General features: G+C 42.8%; 1 protein-coding gene across 5 annotated transcripts in view; it reads left to right on the forward strand.

Annotated features, from left to right (window-relative positions):
• Positions 1-1,097: 1,097 nt before the first annotated feature.
• LOC133576914 (septin-8-A-like) overlaps positions 1,098-19,581 on the forward strand; it is a 46,644-nt gene continuing 28,160 nt past the window's right edge. For 3 of the 5 annotated variants that reach the window (XR_012049350.1, XR_009811683.2, XM_061930325.2), the window contains exons 1-5: positions 1,099-1,263; positions 5,340-5,454; positions 10,839-11,034; positions 11,155-11,341; positions 13,162-13,323. Coding sequence is in view for 3 of the 5 variants with exons in the window: in XM_061930325.2 (XP_061786309.2) it covers positions 1,204-1,263; positions 5,340-5,454; positions 10,839-11,034; positions 11,155-11,341; positions 13,162-13,323 (720 nt within the window). In the remaining 2 variants the exon portion in view is untranslated. Of the gene's footprint in view, positions 1,264-5,339; positions 5,455-10,838; positions 11,035-11,154; positions 11,342-13,161; positions 13,324-19,581 lie in introns of all 5 variants that reach the window. The other 2 variants (XM_072912421.1, XM_061930324.2) reach the window with 1 other exon arrangement.

The raw sequence follows: 19,581 nt of genomic DNA on the forward strand, positions 1-19,581 counted from the left end.
ATGGTGAATAAGATACTCTTTAGGGTTCATATGTTTGTAAATCTGACTGTGATGAAGTCAGTGCCTCACCAGCAGGGCCGGCCCGTGGCATAGGCCGTATAGGCAAATGCTAAGGGCGCCGTCCATCAGGGGGCGCCACGCAAGTGCCACAAATGTTGGAGAGAGAAAAAAAAAAGAAGAGAAAAAAAGGTGGTACTATTATTTCTAAATACAAAAAATAATCTCACGTTAATTAAAATGCAAAGTAAAGCCTATTTAATAGAAATATTATTTGTGACAACAAACCCCCCCCCCCCCCCCCCCCCGCACGGTGCGCCCCCTCCCTTCCCGTATCATGACTCTTTTTGGACGTCACCACATCAAAAAATCAACACAAGATGTCAAAACGGCCAAAACTGTCAGGTGCCCAGGGAAGAAAAAAGAGAAAAGAAGAGGAGGAGAAACGAGAAAAGACAGAGGTAGCAGGTAGGTAACGTTAGCCTACATGAAATTATTTGTCTGTTACAGAATGTGATAGTAACCTGGCTTTTTAGCATTAAGCTAATGTTACATGATTCGGCAATTGCTAATCAATAAATAGCTAGTTCTGTTTTAACGTCGGGTTAATATTGTGGAGGGGGCTAAATTGTTATGGAAAATAATAATGTAACGTTAGGTAATTACAGTACTCCCACCTTACATTCCTCAGGGACATTTGTATTAGATCTTTTAAGCAGGTGTTTTTTGTTTACATTGTTATTGCCTTCTGGTTAGCTAATGTTTGCCCTGCAGGTAATAGTCACTTTTCCACCCCTTTATATATTAGGTATAGTTGTAAGTAAAAAAAAAAAGGTCAAAGACAAAGCTATTCGGTTTCTTGTGAGTATATACACTTCACTGCCGATGTGGGGGGGCGCCACCTAAAATCTTGCCTAGGGCGCCAGATTGGTTAGGGCCGGGCCTGCTCACCAGCCATCAACCTCACCGCACGTCACTGGTGTGCTTCATTCCATCCTTAGGGGGCAACAATGGACCACTGGGTGTCAGCTTGTTTCCCATGGCAACAGCGACATCCAGTGGGACTTGTCTGGAAATACAGTTTATTTTATAGGATTAAGTACAACAACCTCCATTGGACTGTGGACTCGCACATAGAAGGAGGGCTGTCATGTCCTCCTGCGCAGACGGGCTTTCGCCTCCAAGTGGCCACATTTCAACCTTGTGATGAGGAGGGACGCTGGCACACTTGTGACGATGGCCGCCGGCGAGGTGGACGTTTTTGCGGTGAGTATATGCGCGTCTTTTTGCGTGCATTGCTTCTTTCCCCACTCGAGTTTGGTGTAGAAGTGCGTGCATGCAACAAGGAGGGCTGCGGTGTTTTGAGAATGTGCGCAATGACTCGAGATAAATGCGGATTTTCTGCGGAGGCTGCACACAGAGAAAAGATGCGCCGTGCAGAAAGGGAGACACCTTTTTTTTGGGGGGGGGGGGGGTTGTTGCGCACGCAGGCCTGTCATGAACATGTGTGTGTGTGCGTTTGGAAAGCAAACATGTGAATGAAGCCACGCAGCTAAGAGGATAAAGTGGCAGCTCAGCTTTAACATCTTTTTTGTAGCAGAGTGTGCTGAATGTTGCACTGTGAGGACTGAGGAGGGCCTTTTGGGTACCAGCAGGGCAGCAGCTTGGATAGCCTCCCACCCTGTGAAATAACGTCCGGATAAAGAGCTCTTTGTATTTGTGTGTTAAAGAGGCCGAGACAAGATGAATGTTGCATTGACCCCATCATGTTGAGCCCAGTGTGCCATACCAGCACCATCACGCTTGTGTGCTGCTTTGCATGCGAATGCTGCAAGTCAATTACACTATTATGCAACGCAACATGGCCTCACCATTATACTGCATGTCTACTTGCACAAGCTGCAAGATAACTTTAGCCTTTACAATGGTAACAGTCATACAAGTCTGTATACCAAGCCTGGGCATTTATTTTGACTCGCAGGGCTCAAATTTAGAGAAAGAAATCTGTCCGGGGCCGCTATATGTACAGGTAAAAGCCAGTAAATTAGAATATTTTGAAAAACTTGATTTATTTCAGTAATTGCATTCAAAAGGTGTAACTTGTACATTATATTTATTCATTGCACACAGACTGATGCATTCAAATGTTTATTTCATTTAATTTTGATGATTTGAAGTGGCAACAAATGAAAATCCAAACTTCCGTGTGTCACAAAATTAGAATATTACTTAAGGCTAATACAAAAAAGGGATTTTTAGAAATGTTGGCCAACTGAAAAGTATGAAAATGAAAAATATGAGCATGTACAATACTCAATACTTGGTTGGAGCTCCTTTTGCCTCAATTACTGCATTAATGCGGCGTGGCATGGAGTCGATGAGTTTCTGGCACTGCTCAGGTGTTATGAGAGCCCAGGTTGCTCTGATAGTGGCCTTCAACTCTTCTGCGTTTTTGGGTCTGGCATTCTGCATCTTCCTTTTCACAATACCCCACAGATTTTCTATGGGGCTAAGGTCAGGGGAGTTGGCGGGCCAATTTAGAAGAGAAATACCATGGTCCGTAAACCAGGCACGGGTAGATTTTGCGCTGTGTGCAGGCGCCAAGTCCTGTTGGAACTTGAAATCTCCATCTCCATAGAGCAGGTCAGCAGCAGGAAGCATGAAGTGCTCTAAAACTTGCTGGTAGACTGCTGCGTTGACCCTGGATCTCAGGAAACAGAGTGGACCGACACCAGCAAATGACATGGCACCCCAAACCATCACCCAACCATGCACATTTTGCATTTCCTTTGGAAATCGAGGTCCCAGAGTCTGGAGGAAGACAGGAGAGGCACAGGATCCACGTTGCCTGAAGTCTAGTGTAAAGTTTCCACCATCAGTGATGGTTTGGGGTGCCATGTCATCTGCTGGTGTCGGTCCACTCTGTTTCCTGAGATCCAGGGTCAACGCAGCCGTCTACCAGCAAGTTTTAGAGCACTTCATGCTTCCTGCTGCTGACCTGCTCTATGGAGATGGAGATTTCAAGTTCCAACAGGACTTGGCGCCTGCACACAGCGCAAAATCTACCCGTGCCTGGTTTACAGACCATGGTATTTCTGTTCTAAATTGGCCCGCCAACTCCCCTGACCTTAGCCCCATAGAAAATCTGTGGGGTATTGTGAAAAGGAAGATGCAGAATGCCAGACCCAAAAACGCAGAAGAGTTGAAGGCCACTATCAGAGCAACCTGGGCTCTCATAACACCTGAGCAGTGCCAGAAACTCATCGACTCCATGCCACGCCGCATTAACGCAGTAATTGAGGCAAAAGGAGCTCCAACCAAGTATTGAGTATTGTACATGCTCATATTTTTCATTTTCATACTTTTCAGTTGGCCAACATTTCTAAAAATCCATTTTTTGTATTAGCCTTAAGTAATATTCTAATTTTGTGACACACGGAATTTTGGATTTTCATTTGTTGCCACTTCAAATCATCAAAATTAAATGAAATAAACATTTGAATGCATCAGTCTGTGTGCAATGAATAAATATAATGTACAAGTTACACCTTTTGAATGCAATTATTGAAATAAATCAACTTTTTCAAAATATTCTAATTTACTGGCTTTTACCTGTATATATATATATATACAAACCCCGTTTCCATATGAGTTGGGAAATTGTGTTACATGTAAATATAAACGGAATACAATGATTTGCAAATCCTTTTCAACCCATATTCAGTTGAATATGCTACAAAGACAACATATTTGATGTTCAAACTCATAAACATTTTTTTTTGTTGCAAATAATCATTAACTTTAGAATTTGATGCCAGCAACACGTGACAAAGAAGTTGGGAAAGGTGGCAATAAATACTGATAAAGTTGAGGAATGCTCATCAAACACTTATTTGGAACATCCCACAGGTGAACAGGCACATTGGGAACAGGTGGGTGCCATGATTGGGTATAAAAGTAGATTCCATGAAATGCTCAGTCATTCACAAACAAGGATGGGGCGAGGGTCACCACTTTGTCAACAAATGCGTGAGCAAATTGTTGAACAGTTTAAGAAAAAACGTTCTCAACCAGCTGTTGCAAGGAATTTAGGGATTTCACCATCTACGGTCCGTTATATCATCAAAGGGTTCGGAGAATCTGGAGAAATCACTGCACGTAAGCAGCTAAGCCCGTGACCTTCGATCCCTCAGGTTGTACTGCATCAACAAGCGACATCAGTCTGTAAAGGATATCACCACATGGGTTCAGGAACACTTCAGAAACCCACTGTCAGTAACTACAGTTGGTCGCTACATCTGTAAGTGCAAGTTAAAACTCTCCTATGCAAAGCGAAAACAGTTTATCAACAGCACCCAGAAACGCCGTCGGCTTCGCTGGGCCTGAGCTCATCTAAGATGGACTGATACAAAGTGGAAAAGTGTTCTGTGGTCTGACGAGTCCACATTTCAAATTGTTTTTGGAAACTGTGGACGTCGTGTCCTCCGGACCAAAGAGGAAAAGAACCATCCGGATTGTTATAGGCGCAAAGTTGAAAAGCCAGCATGTGTGATGGTATGGGGGTGTATTAGTGCCCAAGACATGGGTAACTTACACATCTGTGAATGCTGAAAGGTACATACAGGTTTTGGAGCAACATATGCTGCCATCCAAGCAACGTTACCATGGACGCCCCTGCTTATTTCAGCAAGACAATGCCAAGCCACGTGTTACATCAACGTGGCTTCATAGTAAAAGAGTGCGGGTACTAGACTGGCCTGCCTGTAGTCCAGACCTGTCTCCCATTGAAAATGTGTGGCGCATTATGAAGCCTAAAATAGCACAACGGAGACCCCCGGACTGTTGAACAACTTAAGCTGTACATCAAGCAAGAATGGGAAAGAATTCCACCTGAGAAGCTTCAAAAATGTGTCTCCTCAGTTCCCAAACGTTTACTGAGTGTTGTTAAAAGGAAAGGCCATGTAACACAGTGGTGAACATGCCCTTTCCCAACTACTTTTGCACGTGTTGCAGCCATGAAATTCTAAGTTAATTATTATTTGCAAAAAAAAACAAAGTTTATGAGTTTGAACATCAAATATTTTGTCTTTGTAGTGCATTCAACTGAATATGGGTTGAAAAGGATTTGCAAATCATTGTATTCCGTTTATATTTACATCTAACACAATTTCCCAACTCATATGGAAACGGGGTTTGTAGTTCAGTGATATAAATGAAACTTGAAAACGAATCTAGCAGTATTTTTTTTTGTATTTTTGGTCCAATATGGCTCTTTCAACATTTTGGGTTGCCGACCCCTGACTTAGACTAAACTGTGTCTCGTCTGTTTTCCTTGCCTACAGAATGAAGAAAAACGAACCCTGGAGCTCGGGGGCCATGTGGGCTTTGATAGTTTCCCAGATCAGTTGGTCAGCAAATACGTTGCACAGGGCTTCAGTTTCAACATCCTCTGCGTAGGTAAGTCAAAAATATCGCACGCACATTTTTGAACTATGAATTTGAGATTAGGGATGTCCCGATCCGATATTTGGATCGGATCGGCTGCCGATATTTGCCAAAAATTGCGTATCGGCAAGGCATGGGAAAATGCCGATCCAGATCCAGTTTAAAAAAAAACTCCGGTCCGTGTTTTCCAACGCACCTATTTAAATAATACATTCCACTTTTCTGCTGCTCCCTAATTTCCGTTCCGCATTTTCCAGCACACCTTCAACACATCCACAATTCTCACGCAGTTGCTTTTAGCTGCTGGCATTACACGACAGGCTCTTCTCACTCTTTCCTGTGTCTCCCTCTCACAGACAGCAAGTGCACCTTCTTACACACGTCACATACTGTCACGTCATACGTCACACACGTATACGTCCTCCCCGAGCAGAGAGGTAGCAGCATGGCTAACGTTAGCTGTGATGCTAGCGCAGCCGTGCGAGCAACGCTCCCTCTAAGGTGCTCGCCTGTGCAATTGCGCACTGTTTAAGCGTCCTCTGCGCATAGCAAATCTATGCCACGCACAAAATCTAATAAAAAAATAAACGCATAACAATTTTCCGACACACCGACACGACAGAGAAAACAGTTTTCGTCATCATTGTTCAAATATTGTGACGTCTGTCGAGACGCTTATCTCCATTCGGTGCCACACGTCCACACCATCAAAATGCCGAGGCAAAAATTTCCACATCAACAACATATGAAAAAATTAGTGATTTTTTTAGTTGTGATTTCCTTCTCTGCATGAAAGTTTAAAAGTAGCATATATTAATGCAGAATGAAGAAGAATGTTTTAATGTAGACATGCAAGCCTTGAAAGAAAATTTTGAAAATCAAGACTACATTTCCTGCAAATGGGTGCATTTCTACCCTATATTTTAACTTTAGATTTATTCTCATATCAAACTCTTTTGGCTGTCTTTTTGACACTTACATCCGGCGCCCCCCTCCACACCCTGGATTATAAATAATGTAAATAATTCAATGTGATTATCTTGTGTGATGACTGTATTATGATGATAGTATATATCTGATAGTATATATCTGTATCATGAATCAATTTAAGTGGACCCCGACTTAAACAAGTTGAAAAACGTATTGGGGTGTTACCATTTAGTGGTCAATTGTACGGAATATGTACTTCACTGTGCAACCTACTAATAAAAGTCTCAATCAATCAATCAAAACACATAGAATCATCATACTGCTGTGATTATATGCATCAAGTGTTCATTCAAGGCTAAGGCAAAATATCGAGATATATATCGACATCGGGGGCGGTACATCTGGATTGGCAGACCGGGGTGGTGGTTCCTCTCTTTAAGAAGGGGAACCGGAGGGTGTGTTCTAACTATCGTGGGATCACACTCCTCAGCCTTCCCGGTAAAGTCTATTCAGGTGTACTGGAGAGGAGGCTACGCCGGATAGTCGAACCTCGGATTCAGGAGGAACAGTGTGGTTTTCGTCCTGGTCGTGGAACTGTGGACCAGCTCTATACTCTCGGCAGGATCCTTGAGGGTGCATGGGAGTTTGCCCAACCAGTCTACATGTGCTTGGAGAAGGCATTCAAAGTCCTGTGGGGAGTGCTCAGAGAGTATGGGGTAACGGACTGTCTTATTGTGGCAGTCCGCTCCCTGTATGATCAGTGTCAGAGCTTGGTCCGCATTGCCGGCAGTAAGTCGGACACGTTTCCAGTGAGGGTTGGACTCCGCCAAGGCTGCCCTTTGTCACCGATTCTGTTCATAACCTTTATGGACAGAATTTCTAGGCGCAGTCAGGTCGTTGAGGGTATCTGGTTTGGTGGCTGCAGGATTGGGTCTCTGCTATTTGCAGATGATGTGGTCCTGATGGCTTCCTCCGGCCAAGATCTTCAGCTCTCACTGGATCGGTTCGCAGCCGAGTGTGAAGCGACTGGGATGGGAATCAGCACCTCCAAGTCCGAGTCCATGGTTCTCGCCCGGAAAAGGGTGGAGTGCCATCTCCGGGTTGGGGAGGAGATCTTGCCCCAAGTGGAGGAGTTCAAGTACCTCGGAGTCTTGTTCACGAGTGGGGGAAGAGTGGATCGTGAGATCGACAGGCGGATCGGTGCGGCGTCTTCAGTAATGCGGACGCTGTATCGATCCGTTGTAGTGAAGAAGGAGCTGAGCCGGAAGGCAAAGCTCTCGATTTACCGGTCGATCTACGTTCCCATCCTCACCTATGGTCATGAGCTTTGGGTCATGACCGAAAGGACAAGATCACGGGTACAAGCGGCCGAAATGAGTTTCCTCCGCCGAGTGGCGGGGCTCTCCCTTAGAGATAGGGTGAGAAGCTCTGTCATTCGGGGGGGAGCTCAAAGTAAAGCCGCTGCTCCTCCACATCGAGAGGAGCCAGATGAGGTGGTTCGGGCATCTGGTCAGGATGCCACCCGAACGCCTCCCTAGGAAGGTGTTTCGGGCACGTCCGACCGGTAGGAGGCCACGGGGAAGACCCAGGACACGCTGGGAAGACTATCTCTCCCGGCTGGCCTGGGAACGCCTCGGGATCCCCCGGGAGGAGCTGGACGAAGTGGCTGGGGAGAGGGAAGTCTGGGCTTCCCTGCTTAAGCTGCTGCCCCCGCGACCCGACCTCGGATAAGCGGAAGAAGATGGATGGATGGATGGATATATCGTGTATCGCAATATGGCCTTAAAATATCGCAATATTACAAAAAGGCCATATCGCCCAGCCCTAGTTTCAATGATGCCATTTCTGTTTGTCATGTATAATTTTGTCTATTTTGTGTTTATCCTTGAATAAACAGGTCAGTTTCTTGTTACCAACCATTGTGTATTATTCAAACTCCCCTAATTCAGCTGGCTAGTTGTTATCAAGAGTACTAAAACCCTTTTCAACATGATTCTGACAACTAAGTAGGCTAAATAACTTTAAACTTTAATACATGCTCGGATAGGCCAGTATCGGTCAGTATCGGTATCGGATCGGAAGTGCAAAAACAATATCGGTATCGGATCGGAAGTGCAAAAACCTGGATCGGGACCAGAGGTGGGTAGTAACGCGCTACATTTACTCCGTTACATCTACTTGAGTAACTTTTGGGATAAATTGTACTTCTAAGAGTAGTTTTAAGGCAACATACTTTTACTTAAGTATATTTATAGAGAAGGAACGCTACTTTTACTCCGCTACTTTTACTCCGCTACTTTTACTCCGCTACTTTTATCTACATTCAGCTCGCTACTCGCTACTAATTTTTATCGATCTGTTAATGCACGCTTTGTTTGTTTTGGTCTGTCAGACAGACCTTCAAAGTGCCTGCCTTACTGGTGACGTTTCACTTCGTTCCACCAATCAGATGCAGTCACTGGTGACGTTGGACCAATCAAACAGAGCCAGGTGGTCACATGACCTGACTTAAACAAGTTGAAAAACTTATGGGGGTATTACCATTTAGTGGTCAATTGTACGGAATGTGTACTGTTCTGTGCAATCTAATAATAAAGGTGCCAATCAATCAATCAAAAGTGTGAAGGAAAAAAGATGCTTTTTTATTCCAACCGTACATCCCGTCAAAAGCCTAAAGACTGACGGCACATGAGGACGTTCCTGTCTTCACAATAAAAGTGCCGCTCCATCGCGCCTGCGCTTTCAAAACAAGAGTCTCCGAAAGCCAGCGCAAACAAGCTAGCAAGCTACGGAGTTTGACGCCAATATATTTCTTGTAAAGTGTATAAAAACGAATATGGAAGCTGGACAAATAAGATGCCAAAAACCAACAACTTTCATGTGGTATTAGACAGAAAGGAGGAACTTTTCTTCTCCTCCATTTGAAAACGTGGACGTTATCATCACTACTGTCTGATTATAATCAACGCAAGTCATCAGAATCAGGTAATACACCAACTTATATTCTTGTCTTCATGAAAGAAAGGAATCTATATGTGTTAAACATGCATGTATATTCATTAAAACACTATTAACATGTAAACAAAAACAGCAAAATAAATACATATAAATTATATACTGTATATATCAATGTATATGTATGTATATATATATATATATATATATATACAGTATATATATATATATATATATATATATATATATATATATATATATATATATATATATATATATATATATATATATATATATATATATATATATATATATATGTATGTGTGGGGAAAAAAATCACAAGACTATTTCATCTCTACAGGCCTGTTTCATGAGGGGGGGTACCCTCAATCGTCAGGAGATTTTAATGGGAGCATTCGCATACCATGGTTTATATAGGGCACAGAGTGGGTGGGTACAGGCTGGCCTAGGGGCGTGGTGATTGGCTCATGTGTTGCCTAGGAGGTGTTTCCGTCTATGGCGGCATGTTGTTACAATTTCACTGCGCTTGTTGAGGGATGACAGGTCTGGACGGTAAATAATAAACAGTTTCTCTTTCAAGCATAGGTTGCATCTTTTATTACCACTATTGTAAGGTGTTCTGGATGCAAGAATTTGCCATGTTATTGAATATTCAACATTATTGTCTTTGAGGTCCCAAATGTGTTTGCTGAGTTCTGTGGTATTTCGCAGGTTTTTGTTCCTGAAAGAAGCCTTGTGATTGTTCCATCCGGTTTTGAATTCTCCCTCGGTTAATCCTACATATGTGTCGGATGTGTTAATGTCCTTGCGTATTACCTTAGATTGGTAGACAACTGATGTTTGTAAGCACCCCCCGTTGAGGGGGCAATCAGGTTTCTTTCGACAATTACATCCTTTGTTGGTTTTGGAGTCGCTCTGTCTGAGGGCCGACGGCTCATTTGCAATTGTTTTGTTGTGGTTTGAGATGATTTGTCGTATATTGTTCATGCAGCTGTAGCTCAATTTAATGTTGTTCTTGTTGAATACTTTTCTTAGGATGTTGTCTTTGGGAAAGTGTTTGTCAATCTGATTGAGGAATTTGTGTCCAATGTTCATTGAGACGTTTTTGCTGTATGGGGGTTGTACCAGTATATATATATATGTTATATATATGTATATATATGTTATATATATGTATATATATATATATATATATATATATATATATATATATATATATATATATATATATATATATATATATATGATATGAGTGTGTATGTTACTCATCAGTTACTCAGTACTTGAGTAGTTTTTTCACAACATACTTTTTACTTTTACTCAAGTAAATATTTGGGTGACTACTCGTTACTTTTACTTGAGTAATAAATCTCTAAAGTAACAGTACTCTTACTTGAGTACAATTTCTGGCTACTCTACCCACCTCTGATCGGGACATCCCTATTTGAGATCCCCCTTTGCGTTCCAACTTGTCATTTCTGTGTCCTTAGGGGAGACGGGGATAGGCAAGTCCACCTTAATGAACGCACTTTTCAACACGAGGTTTGAAAGCGAAGAAGCCAGCCATTATGAGGAAGAAGTGCTTCTACGACCACAGACATATGATCTGCAGGAGAGCAACGTTAACCTCAAGCTGACCGTCGTGCACACAGTCGGCTTCGGCGACCAGATCAACAAAGAAGAAAGGTGAGGGGTATTGAACAAATGAAGGGGATGTTTATGTTCACTTGGAAAAAACACTCCCAGAACAAATGTAAGACCAAAAAAAACCACCAAGGTTTGTGTTTTTCCTTCTTTCCCGTGCAGCTATAAACCCATACTGGATTACATTGATGCTCAGTTTGCAACATACCTGGAAGAAGAGCTCAAAATCAAACGTTCCCTGTGCAATTTCCATGACACGAGAATCCACATCTGCCTATATTTCATCGCTCCCAACGGCCACTCCCTCAAGTCCCTGGATCTGGTCACCATGAAGAAGCTGGACAGCAAGGTGAACGCAGAACGGGATCACTTGAAGTTAGTGCAGTCATTCAATTACCAGAGGTGGGACCAAGTCATTGTTTTGCAAGTCACAAGTAAGTCTCAAGTCTTTGCCCTCAAGTCCGAGTCAAGTCCCGAGTCAAGACAGGCAAGCCCCGAGTCAAGTCCAAAGTCAAGACTGGAAAGTCTCAAGTCAAGTCCCAAGTCCTGCATTTTGAGTTTCGAGTCCTTTCAAGTCCTTTTAACCACAGACTAATATATTAACACAGATTGTGTATGCTTTTCAAACGCTGTATTTATTTATTAAAACAAGTGCATTTTAAATTGCAGGAAAGAAAATTGTGCTGACATTGCACTTTATAATAGCACTATTAACCAGTCATTTTAAACATTAACTCATTCCTTTACAGAACAAACACATTGAAAAATAAAGTGCAAATGTACTTATTTGTACAAAAGTGTTAACATTGAAAAAAACATGACATATACGTGAACATAACAAAAAAGTTGTACTTTTTATATGTCAGGGCCCTATGCTGCATTGCATTTGCAAAAGACCAAATTAGCCAAGAGTCTGTCAGTCATTTGTGCACGATGGGGGCGTAGTATGATGCCACCATGGCTGAAAACTCGCTCCACTGGAGCACTGGAGGCAGGCACTGCCAAGACTCTCACGGCCACTCGGAACAGTGAAGGAAGAGTCTTCATGTTCAATGCCCAGAACAAAAGGGGGGAGAGAGTCGTTTTGGGTTGGTGCACTACTTGTAAGTGTATCTTGTGTTTTTTATGTTGATTTAATTAAAAAAATAAAAAAAAATAAAAAATTCTTGTGCGGCCCGATACCAATCGATCCACGGACCAGTACCGGGCCGCGGCCCGGTGGTTGGGGACCACTGAGGTAAACAACCAACAGTATGTCAGAAAGCTAGCTAAAACGGTACACATATTCATAATATAGTATACATTTTAACTGACCTTTATTTGACTATTTTTGTCTTTTTTTAGGTGGCTAAAATACGCGGTGCTGCTGACCGCCGTCTAACGTTACATGTGATATATTGACTAACGTAACCCTGCTTAAAAAAAATCACTGAACAAACAGTATGAATAAGGTAGTGAACTGCAACAGATTCCCGTGTTTGCAATAACGTTATAACGTTAGCAGTGAGTTTACAGCCTCACTGATTTAACTACACAGCAAATAAAAGTCACGTTACTTAGCCAATAAACGTTAGCTTACATTCAAAACTTACCGTTCTTTGTGCAACTTCAAATGCCGGACGAAGTTGGAAGTTGTTGCCTCTCCATCAGTCATTTTCGAACCGCATGTGTTGCATACTGCAAACCGTTTTGTGTTGACCACCTCGTATTTTTTATACCCAAACGAAATTATTTTAGGTATCATTTTTTGTTCACTGGCGTGTGGTTTGGACATGTCTTCTTCGTTGGTTGTCCTGCAATTTGATTGGATGAATGCTGTGTGATGAAAACAAAGTAGATCTAATTTGATTGGCTGTTGTACTGAGACCACACCAGCTGACACACGCAACGCTGATAGACAAGTACACGATGAAAAATACGGAGCGCTCCCGAATAACTTTTTCATCTTTGGGTTTTGGGGAAAGTAGCAAGTCATGTCAAGTCATGTCAATTCAAAAGGCTCAAGTCCAAGTGAAGTCACAAGTCATTGATGTTAAAGTCTAAGTCGAGTTGCAAGTCTTTTTACATTTTGTCAAGTCGAGTCTAAAGTCATCAAATTCATGACTCGAGTCCAAGTCATGTGACTCGAGTCCACACCTCTGTCAATTACTGATTGCAGTTTGTTCGCAGGTGAACGTCATCCCCGTCATTGCGAAGGCGGACACCGTATCCAGGAGCGAGCTGGACAAGTTCAAGATCAAAATCATGAGCGAGCTGGTCAGCAATGGGGTGCAGATATACCAGTTCCCCACGGAGGATGAGGCTGTGGCTGAGATTAACTCTTCCATGAACGTGAGCCACACACACACACACACACACACACACACACACACACACACACACACACACACACACACACACACACACACACACACACACACACACACACACACACACGCATTATTGTATTTGTTACCTTCTTGAGACCTCCGAAAAATGCCTACCTCTTTACGACCACACTTTCTAGATATATAAAGATTTGTATTTACAACACTGATAATATATACATACTATGCAAATATAAAAAAGTTAAGCTTTTAGTTCTTTTTTATTGATTTTTTTGTACAAACCCCGTTTCCATATGAGTTGGGAAATTGTGTTAGATGTAAATATAAACGGAATACAATGATTTGCAAATCATTTTCAACCCATATTCAGTTGAATATGCTACAAAGACAACATATTTGATGTTCAAACCGATAAACATTTTTTTTTTTTTGCAAATAATCATTAACTTTAGAATTTGATGCCAGCAACACGTGACAAAGAAGTTGGGAAAGGTGGCAATAAATACTGATAAAGTTGAGGAATGCTCATCAAACACTTATTTGGAACATCCCACAGGTGTGCAGGCTAATTGGGAACAGGTGGGTGCCATGATTGGGTATAAAAGTAGATTCCATGAAATGCTCAGTCGTTCACAAACAAGGATGGGGCGAGGGTCACCACTTTGTCAAAAAATGCGTGAGCAAATTGTTGAACAGTTTAAGAAAAACCTTTCTCAACCAGCTATTGCAAGGAATTTAGGGATTTCACCATCTACGCTCCGTAATATCATCAAAGGGTTCGGAGAATCTGGAGAAATCACTGCACGTAAGCAGCAAAGCCCGTGACCTTCGATCCCTCAGGCTGTACTGCATCAACAAGCGACATCAGTGTGTAAAGGATATCACCACATGGGACACTTCAGAAACCCACTGTCAGTAACTACAGTTGGTCGCTACATCTGTAAGTGCAAGTTAAAACTCTCCTATGCAAGGCGAAAACCGTTTATCAACACCACCCAGAAACGCCGTCGGCTTCACTGGGCCTGAGCTCATCTAAAATGGACTGATACAAAGTGGAAAAGTGTTCTGTGGTCTGACGAGTCCACATTTCAAATTGATTTTGGAAACTGTGGATGTCGTGTCCTCCAGGACCTAAGAGGAAAAGAACCATCCGGATTGTTATAGGCGCAAAGTTGAAAAGCCAGCATGTGTGATGGTATGGGGGTGTATTAGTGCCCAAGACATGGGTAACTTATCTGTGAAGGCGCCATTAATGCTGAAAGGTACATACAGGTTTTGGAGCAACATATGCTGCCATCCAAGCAACGTTACCATGGACGCCCCTGCTTATTTCAGCAAGACAATGCCAAGCCACACGTTACATCAACGTGGCTTCATAGTAAAAGAGTGCGGGTACTAGACTGGCCTGCCTGTAGTCCAGACCTGTCTCCCATTGAAAATGTGTGGCGCATTATGAAGCCTAAAATAGCACAACGGAGACCCCCGGACTGTTGAACAACTTAAGCTGTACATCAAGCAAGAATGGGAAAGAATTCCACCTGAGAAGCTTCAAAAATGTGTCTCCTCAGTTCCCAAACGTTTACTGAGTGTTGTTAAAAGGAAAGGCCATGTAACATAGTGGTGAACATGCCCTTTCCCAACTATTTTGGCACGTGTTGCAGCCATGAAATTCTAAGTTAATTATTATTTGCAAAAAAAAATAACGTTTATGAGTTTGAACATCAAATATCTTGTCTTTGTAGTGCATTCAATTGAATATGGGTTGAAAAGGATTTATATTTACATCTGACACAATTTCCCAACTCATATGGAATCGGGGTTTGTAATTGGTTTTTTAACCTTTATTATTTACTTCAAGTAAAAATCGAATAACTTCCAAAATTGTATTTAGATTAACACAAATATTCAGCTACATTAGGTTAAGTCTATGTAGCAGACACCTCTAAAGTTTCAAGTCTGTACCACAAAAACTCTTTGTTTAACTGGCGCTCAAAAAATGTGCTCTAAATGAGCTCCCTGTTGCTGCAAGCACATTTGGATCCCTCTCACATTCTTCCCTTGGGATCGCTCTTATTGCTGCTGTGATTGCTGCCTTCAGATCAGGGATAGTCTGGGGGTTGTTGCCATACACCCTGTCCTTAAGGTATCCCCACAGATAAAAATCTGTGGCGTTCAAGTCCGGTGAATGCAGCGACCTGGGGTTGATCAGTCGGTCAGGGAAACGATGCTGTAGCCATGCCAATGATTCGTTTGAGGTGTGGGGGCAGGGGGTGGCACCATCCTGCTGGAACCACTGGAGGTCTCTGACGACCCCTCTTCGTCGACCAAGTGCTGTCCAGAATTTGCCAAGCACCTGAACATATCGCTCGGTGTTGATTGTCACAAACCGCTCGTTGTCGTCCTCGAACCAGAATGGTCCATGTTTGGAGATGTAATGGCCTTTGCAGACAGTACTCAGGGGGTGTGCTACCCCAGAAGATGTTGTTCTTAGAGTTCACATGACCTGACAGCAGAAAATGTGCCTCATCCGAAAAACAGACATTGTCAAGGAAGTCTGGCGCAGCGCCAATCTTATCGCAAAATCACTGGCACATGATCACTCGTTTCCTCATGTCGGCAGGTGTAAGCTTTTGTTTAATCTGTATCCTGTAAGGATAAAGGTGGAGATCTGCGATCAAAATTCTCCGCACAGACTCCCGGTTCATTCCAAGCTCCTGACTTTGTCGACGCACAGACTTGCGTGGGCTGCGAACAACAGAGTCTCTGACTGCATCAGTGACGTGCAGTCATGGAAAGAAAAAAAATTTTAAAAGAAAAAAAAAAATATTAAATTGTTAAATGTATCCAGTGATTATACTATAAAGTTATTTTCCATTTAACTTCACCAGTTTTAGATTATTTTTTATTCAAAATCGCTGAATTTTCACATTTGCCGTTCAAATACTGAGAAGAGGCGGTGCGGTGATCAGCAGCCAGTTGAGGCACGTCACTCAGTGCCTCAACATGGACGGACTCGGCTAACTGCTGGTCTGCTGTGCAATGAGACCGTATTGCTATATGAATTATATTACCGGTATACATTTCCATAGTTTAGTTAGCTGAGGTATATAATGTACAGTGTATTTTGTCAACAACTGTATGTGTGTAACGTATTTCTTGTGCTGAGCGATCATAAAACGGCTGCAAAAGACGCACTGGCTGAGGCTCACCTCCTGCACCCCCGCCGTAGAATGCACGGCAACCCCTGACGAGAGTGTTATATCAACTAAAGCCCACACTTAAACTTTCCACGTGCAAGATTTAATCTATTTAAAAAAGTTATTTCATAAGAAGCCAAAAAGTGCAAAAACAATAATGTTGGTGTTGGAGGAGTTGTGAATGACTGCAGGGACACAACATTAGATACACTTGCAGACTGCAGGTGTACCTAATTCACAACTCCTCCAACACGAACATTATTGTTTTTGCACTTTTTGGCTTCTTATTAAATAACTTTTGTAACCTATTTTCATGGGCTTTCCTCTTTGTGATGTTAAGTTCCTGTTATGCGCTGTTATACAGTATATGCCTTGAGCTCTTATTTTGAAGGCGCTAAGAGCGGAATTTTGACACGTTGGAGTGGAGCGGAAGTTTTTGAAAGAAGGTAAATAAAGTGGTCCTCGTGTAAACTGGAGCCTCCGTGTTTGTTATTTTGTAGTTTCATACAGTATAGGCGACATTTATAAACCCTCGGTTACACTTTTTTAAATAGATCCAATCTTGCACGTGGAAAGTTGAAGTGAGGGCTTTAGTTGATATAACACTCCCATCAGGGGGTTCATTAATCCAGCACAACAGCGGCGCATTTCTAAGTAAAGGTAAGACCATAATAACGTTTTTTAATTAAATGTGCTTTTTTGTGTGCTACAGTTTGTATGTGTAAAGTTAAAGTTAAGTTAAAGTAGCAATGATTGTCACACACACACTAGGTGTGGTGAAATTTGTCCTCTGCATTTGACCCATCCCCTTGATCACCTCCTGGGAGGTGAGGGGAGCAGTGGGCAGCAGCGGCGCCGCGCCCGGGAATCATTTTTGGTGATTTAACCCCCAATTCCAAGCCTTGATGCTGAGTGCCAAGCAGGGAAGAATGCTGGTATGAGCTTTTAAACATAACCCGTTAACTGCTGCCAATCAAATGGTGAATAAGATACTCTTTAGGGTTCATATGTTTGTAAATCTGACTGTGATGAAGTCAGTGCCTCACCAGCCATCAACCTCACCGCACGTCACTGCCCTGTACATTTTGTCATGATCCGTGGCCTGGATCATGTTTTGTTCTGTTAGTTTTGGACTCCCTCAGTTCGTGTTTTGGTTACCATGGGTGCTGATTGGTTTCAGCTGCCTCTGATTAGTGTCCGGGATGCTCACCTGCTGCCGGGCACTAATCAGAGAGCTATTTATTCACGTTGCTCGCCACACACTGTCTGGCTTCGTTATTTGCGTTGGTATTCTTGGTTTCTAGCTCATGATTCCTGTTCTCAACCAATCAATCAATCAATGTTTATTTATATAGCCCTAAATCACAAGTGTCTCAAAGGGCTGCACAAGCCAAAACGACATCCTCGGTACAAAGCCCATATAAGGGCAAGGAAAAACTCACCCCAGTGGGATGTCGATGTGAATGACTATGAGAAACCTTGGAGAGGACCGCATATGTGGGTAACCCCCCCCTCTAGGGGAGACCGAATGCAATGGATGTCGAGTGGATCTGACATAATATTGTGAGAGTCCAGTCCATAGTGGATCTAACATAATAGTGAGAGTCCAGTCCATAGTGGATCTAACATAATAGTAAGAGTCCAGTCCATAGTGGGGCCAGCAGGACACCATCCCGAGCGGAGACGGGTCAGCAGCGCAGAGATGTTCCCAGCCGATGCACAGGTGAGCGGTCCACCCCGGGTCCCGACTCTGGACAGCCAGCACTTCATCCATGGCCACCGGACCTGTGCCCCCCCCCCCACAAGGAAGAGGGGAGCAAAGGAGAAAAGAAAAGAAACGGCAGATCAACTGGTCTAAAAGGGGGGGTCTATTTAAAGGCTAGAGTATACAAATGAGTTTTAAGATGGGACTTAAATGTTTCTACTGAGGTAGCATCTCTAATTGTTACCGGGAGGGCATTCCATAGTACTGGAGCCCCAATAGAAAACGCTCTATAGCCCGAAGACTTTTTTTGGGCTCTGGGAATCACTAATAAGCCGGAGTTCTTTGAACGCAGATTTCTTGCCGGGACATATGGTACAATACAATCGACAAGATAGGATGGAGCTAGACCGTGTAGTATTTTATACGTAAGTAGTAAAACCTTAAAGTTACATCTTAAGTGCACAGGAAGCCAGTGCAGGTGAGCCAGTATAGGCGTAATATGATCAAACTTTCTTGTTCTTGTCAAAAGTCTAGCAGCCGCATTTTGTACCAATTGTAGTCTTTTAATGCTAGACATAGGGAGACCCGAAGACCCGTAGTCGAGACGAGACGTAACGAACGCATGAATAATGATCTCAGCGTCGCTAGTGGATAAAATAGAACAAATTTTAGCGATATTACGGAGATGAAAGAAGGCCGTTTTAGTAACACTCTTAATGTGTGATTCAAAGGAGAGAGTTGGGTGGAAGATAATACCCAGATTCTTTACTGATTCGCCTTGTGTAATTGTTTGGTTGTCAAATGTTAAGGTGGTATTATTAAATAAATGTCGGTGTTTAGCAGGACCGATAATCAGCATTTCCGTTTTCTTGGCGTTGAGTTGCAAGAAGTTAGCGGACATCCATTGTTTAATTTCATTAAGACACGCCTCCAGCTGACTACAATCCGGCGTGTTGGTCAGCTTTAGGGGCATGTAGAGTTGGGTGTCATCAGCATAACAATGAAAGCTAACACCGTATTTGCGTATGATGTCGCCTAGCGGCAGCATGTCAATACTAAAGAGTGCAGGGCCAAGAACCGAACCCTGAAGAACTCCGCACGTTACCTTAACATAGTCCGAGGTCACATTATTATGGGAGACGCACTGCATCCTGTCAGTAAGATAAGAGTTAAACCACGACAAAGCTAAGTCTGACATACCAATACGTGTTTTGATACGCTCTAATAAAATATTATGATCGACGGTATCGAAAGCAGCGCTAAGATCAAGAAGCAGCAACATAGATGACGCATCAGAATCCATCGTTAGCAGTAGATCATTAGTCATTTTTGCGAGGGCTGTCTCCGTAGAGTGATTTGC

This window comes from Nerophis lumbriciformis, linkage group LG36 (genome assembly GCF_033978685.3).
Source record: "Nerophis lumbriciformis linkage group LG36, RoL_Nlum_v2.1, whole genome shotgun sequence".
In the NCBI taxonomy this organism is placed as follows: Eukaryota; Metazoa; Chordata; class Actinopteri; order Syngnathiformes; family Syngnathidae; genus Nerophis; species Nerophis lumbriciformis.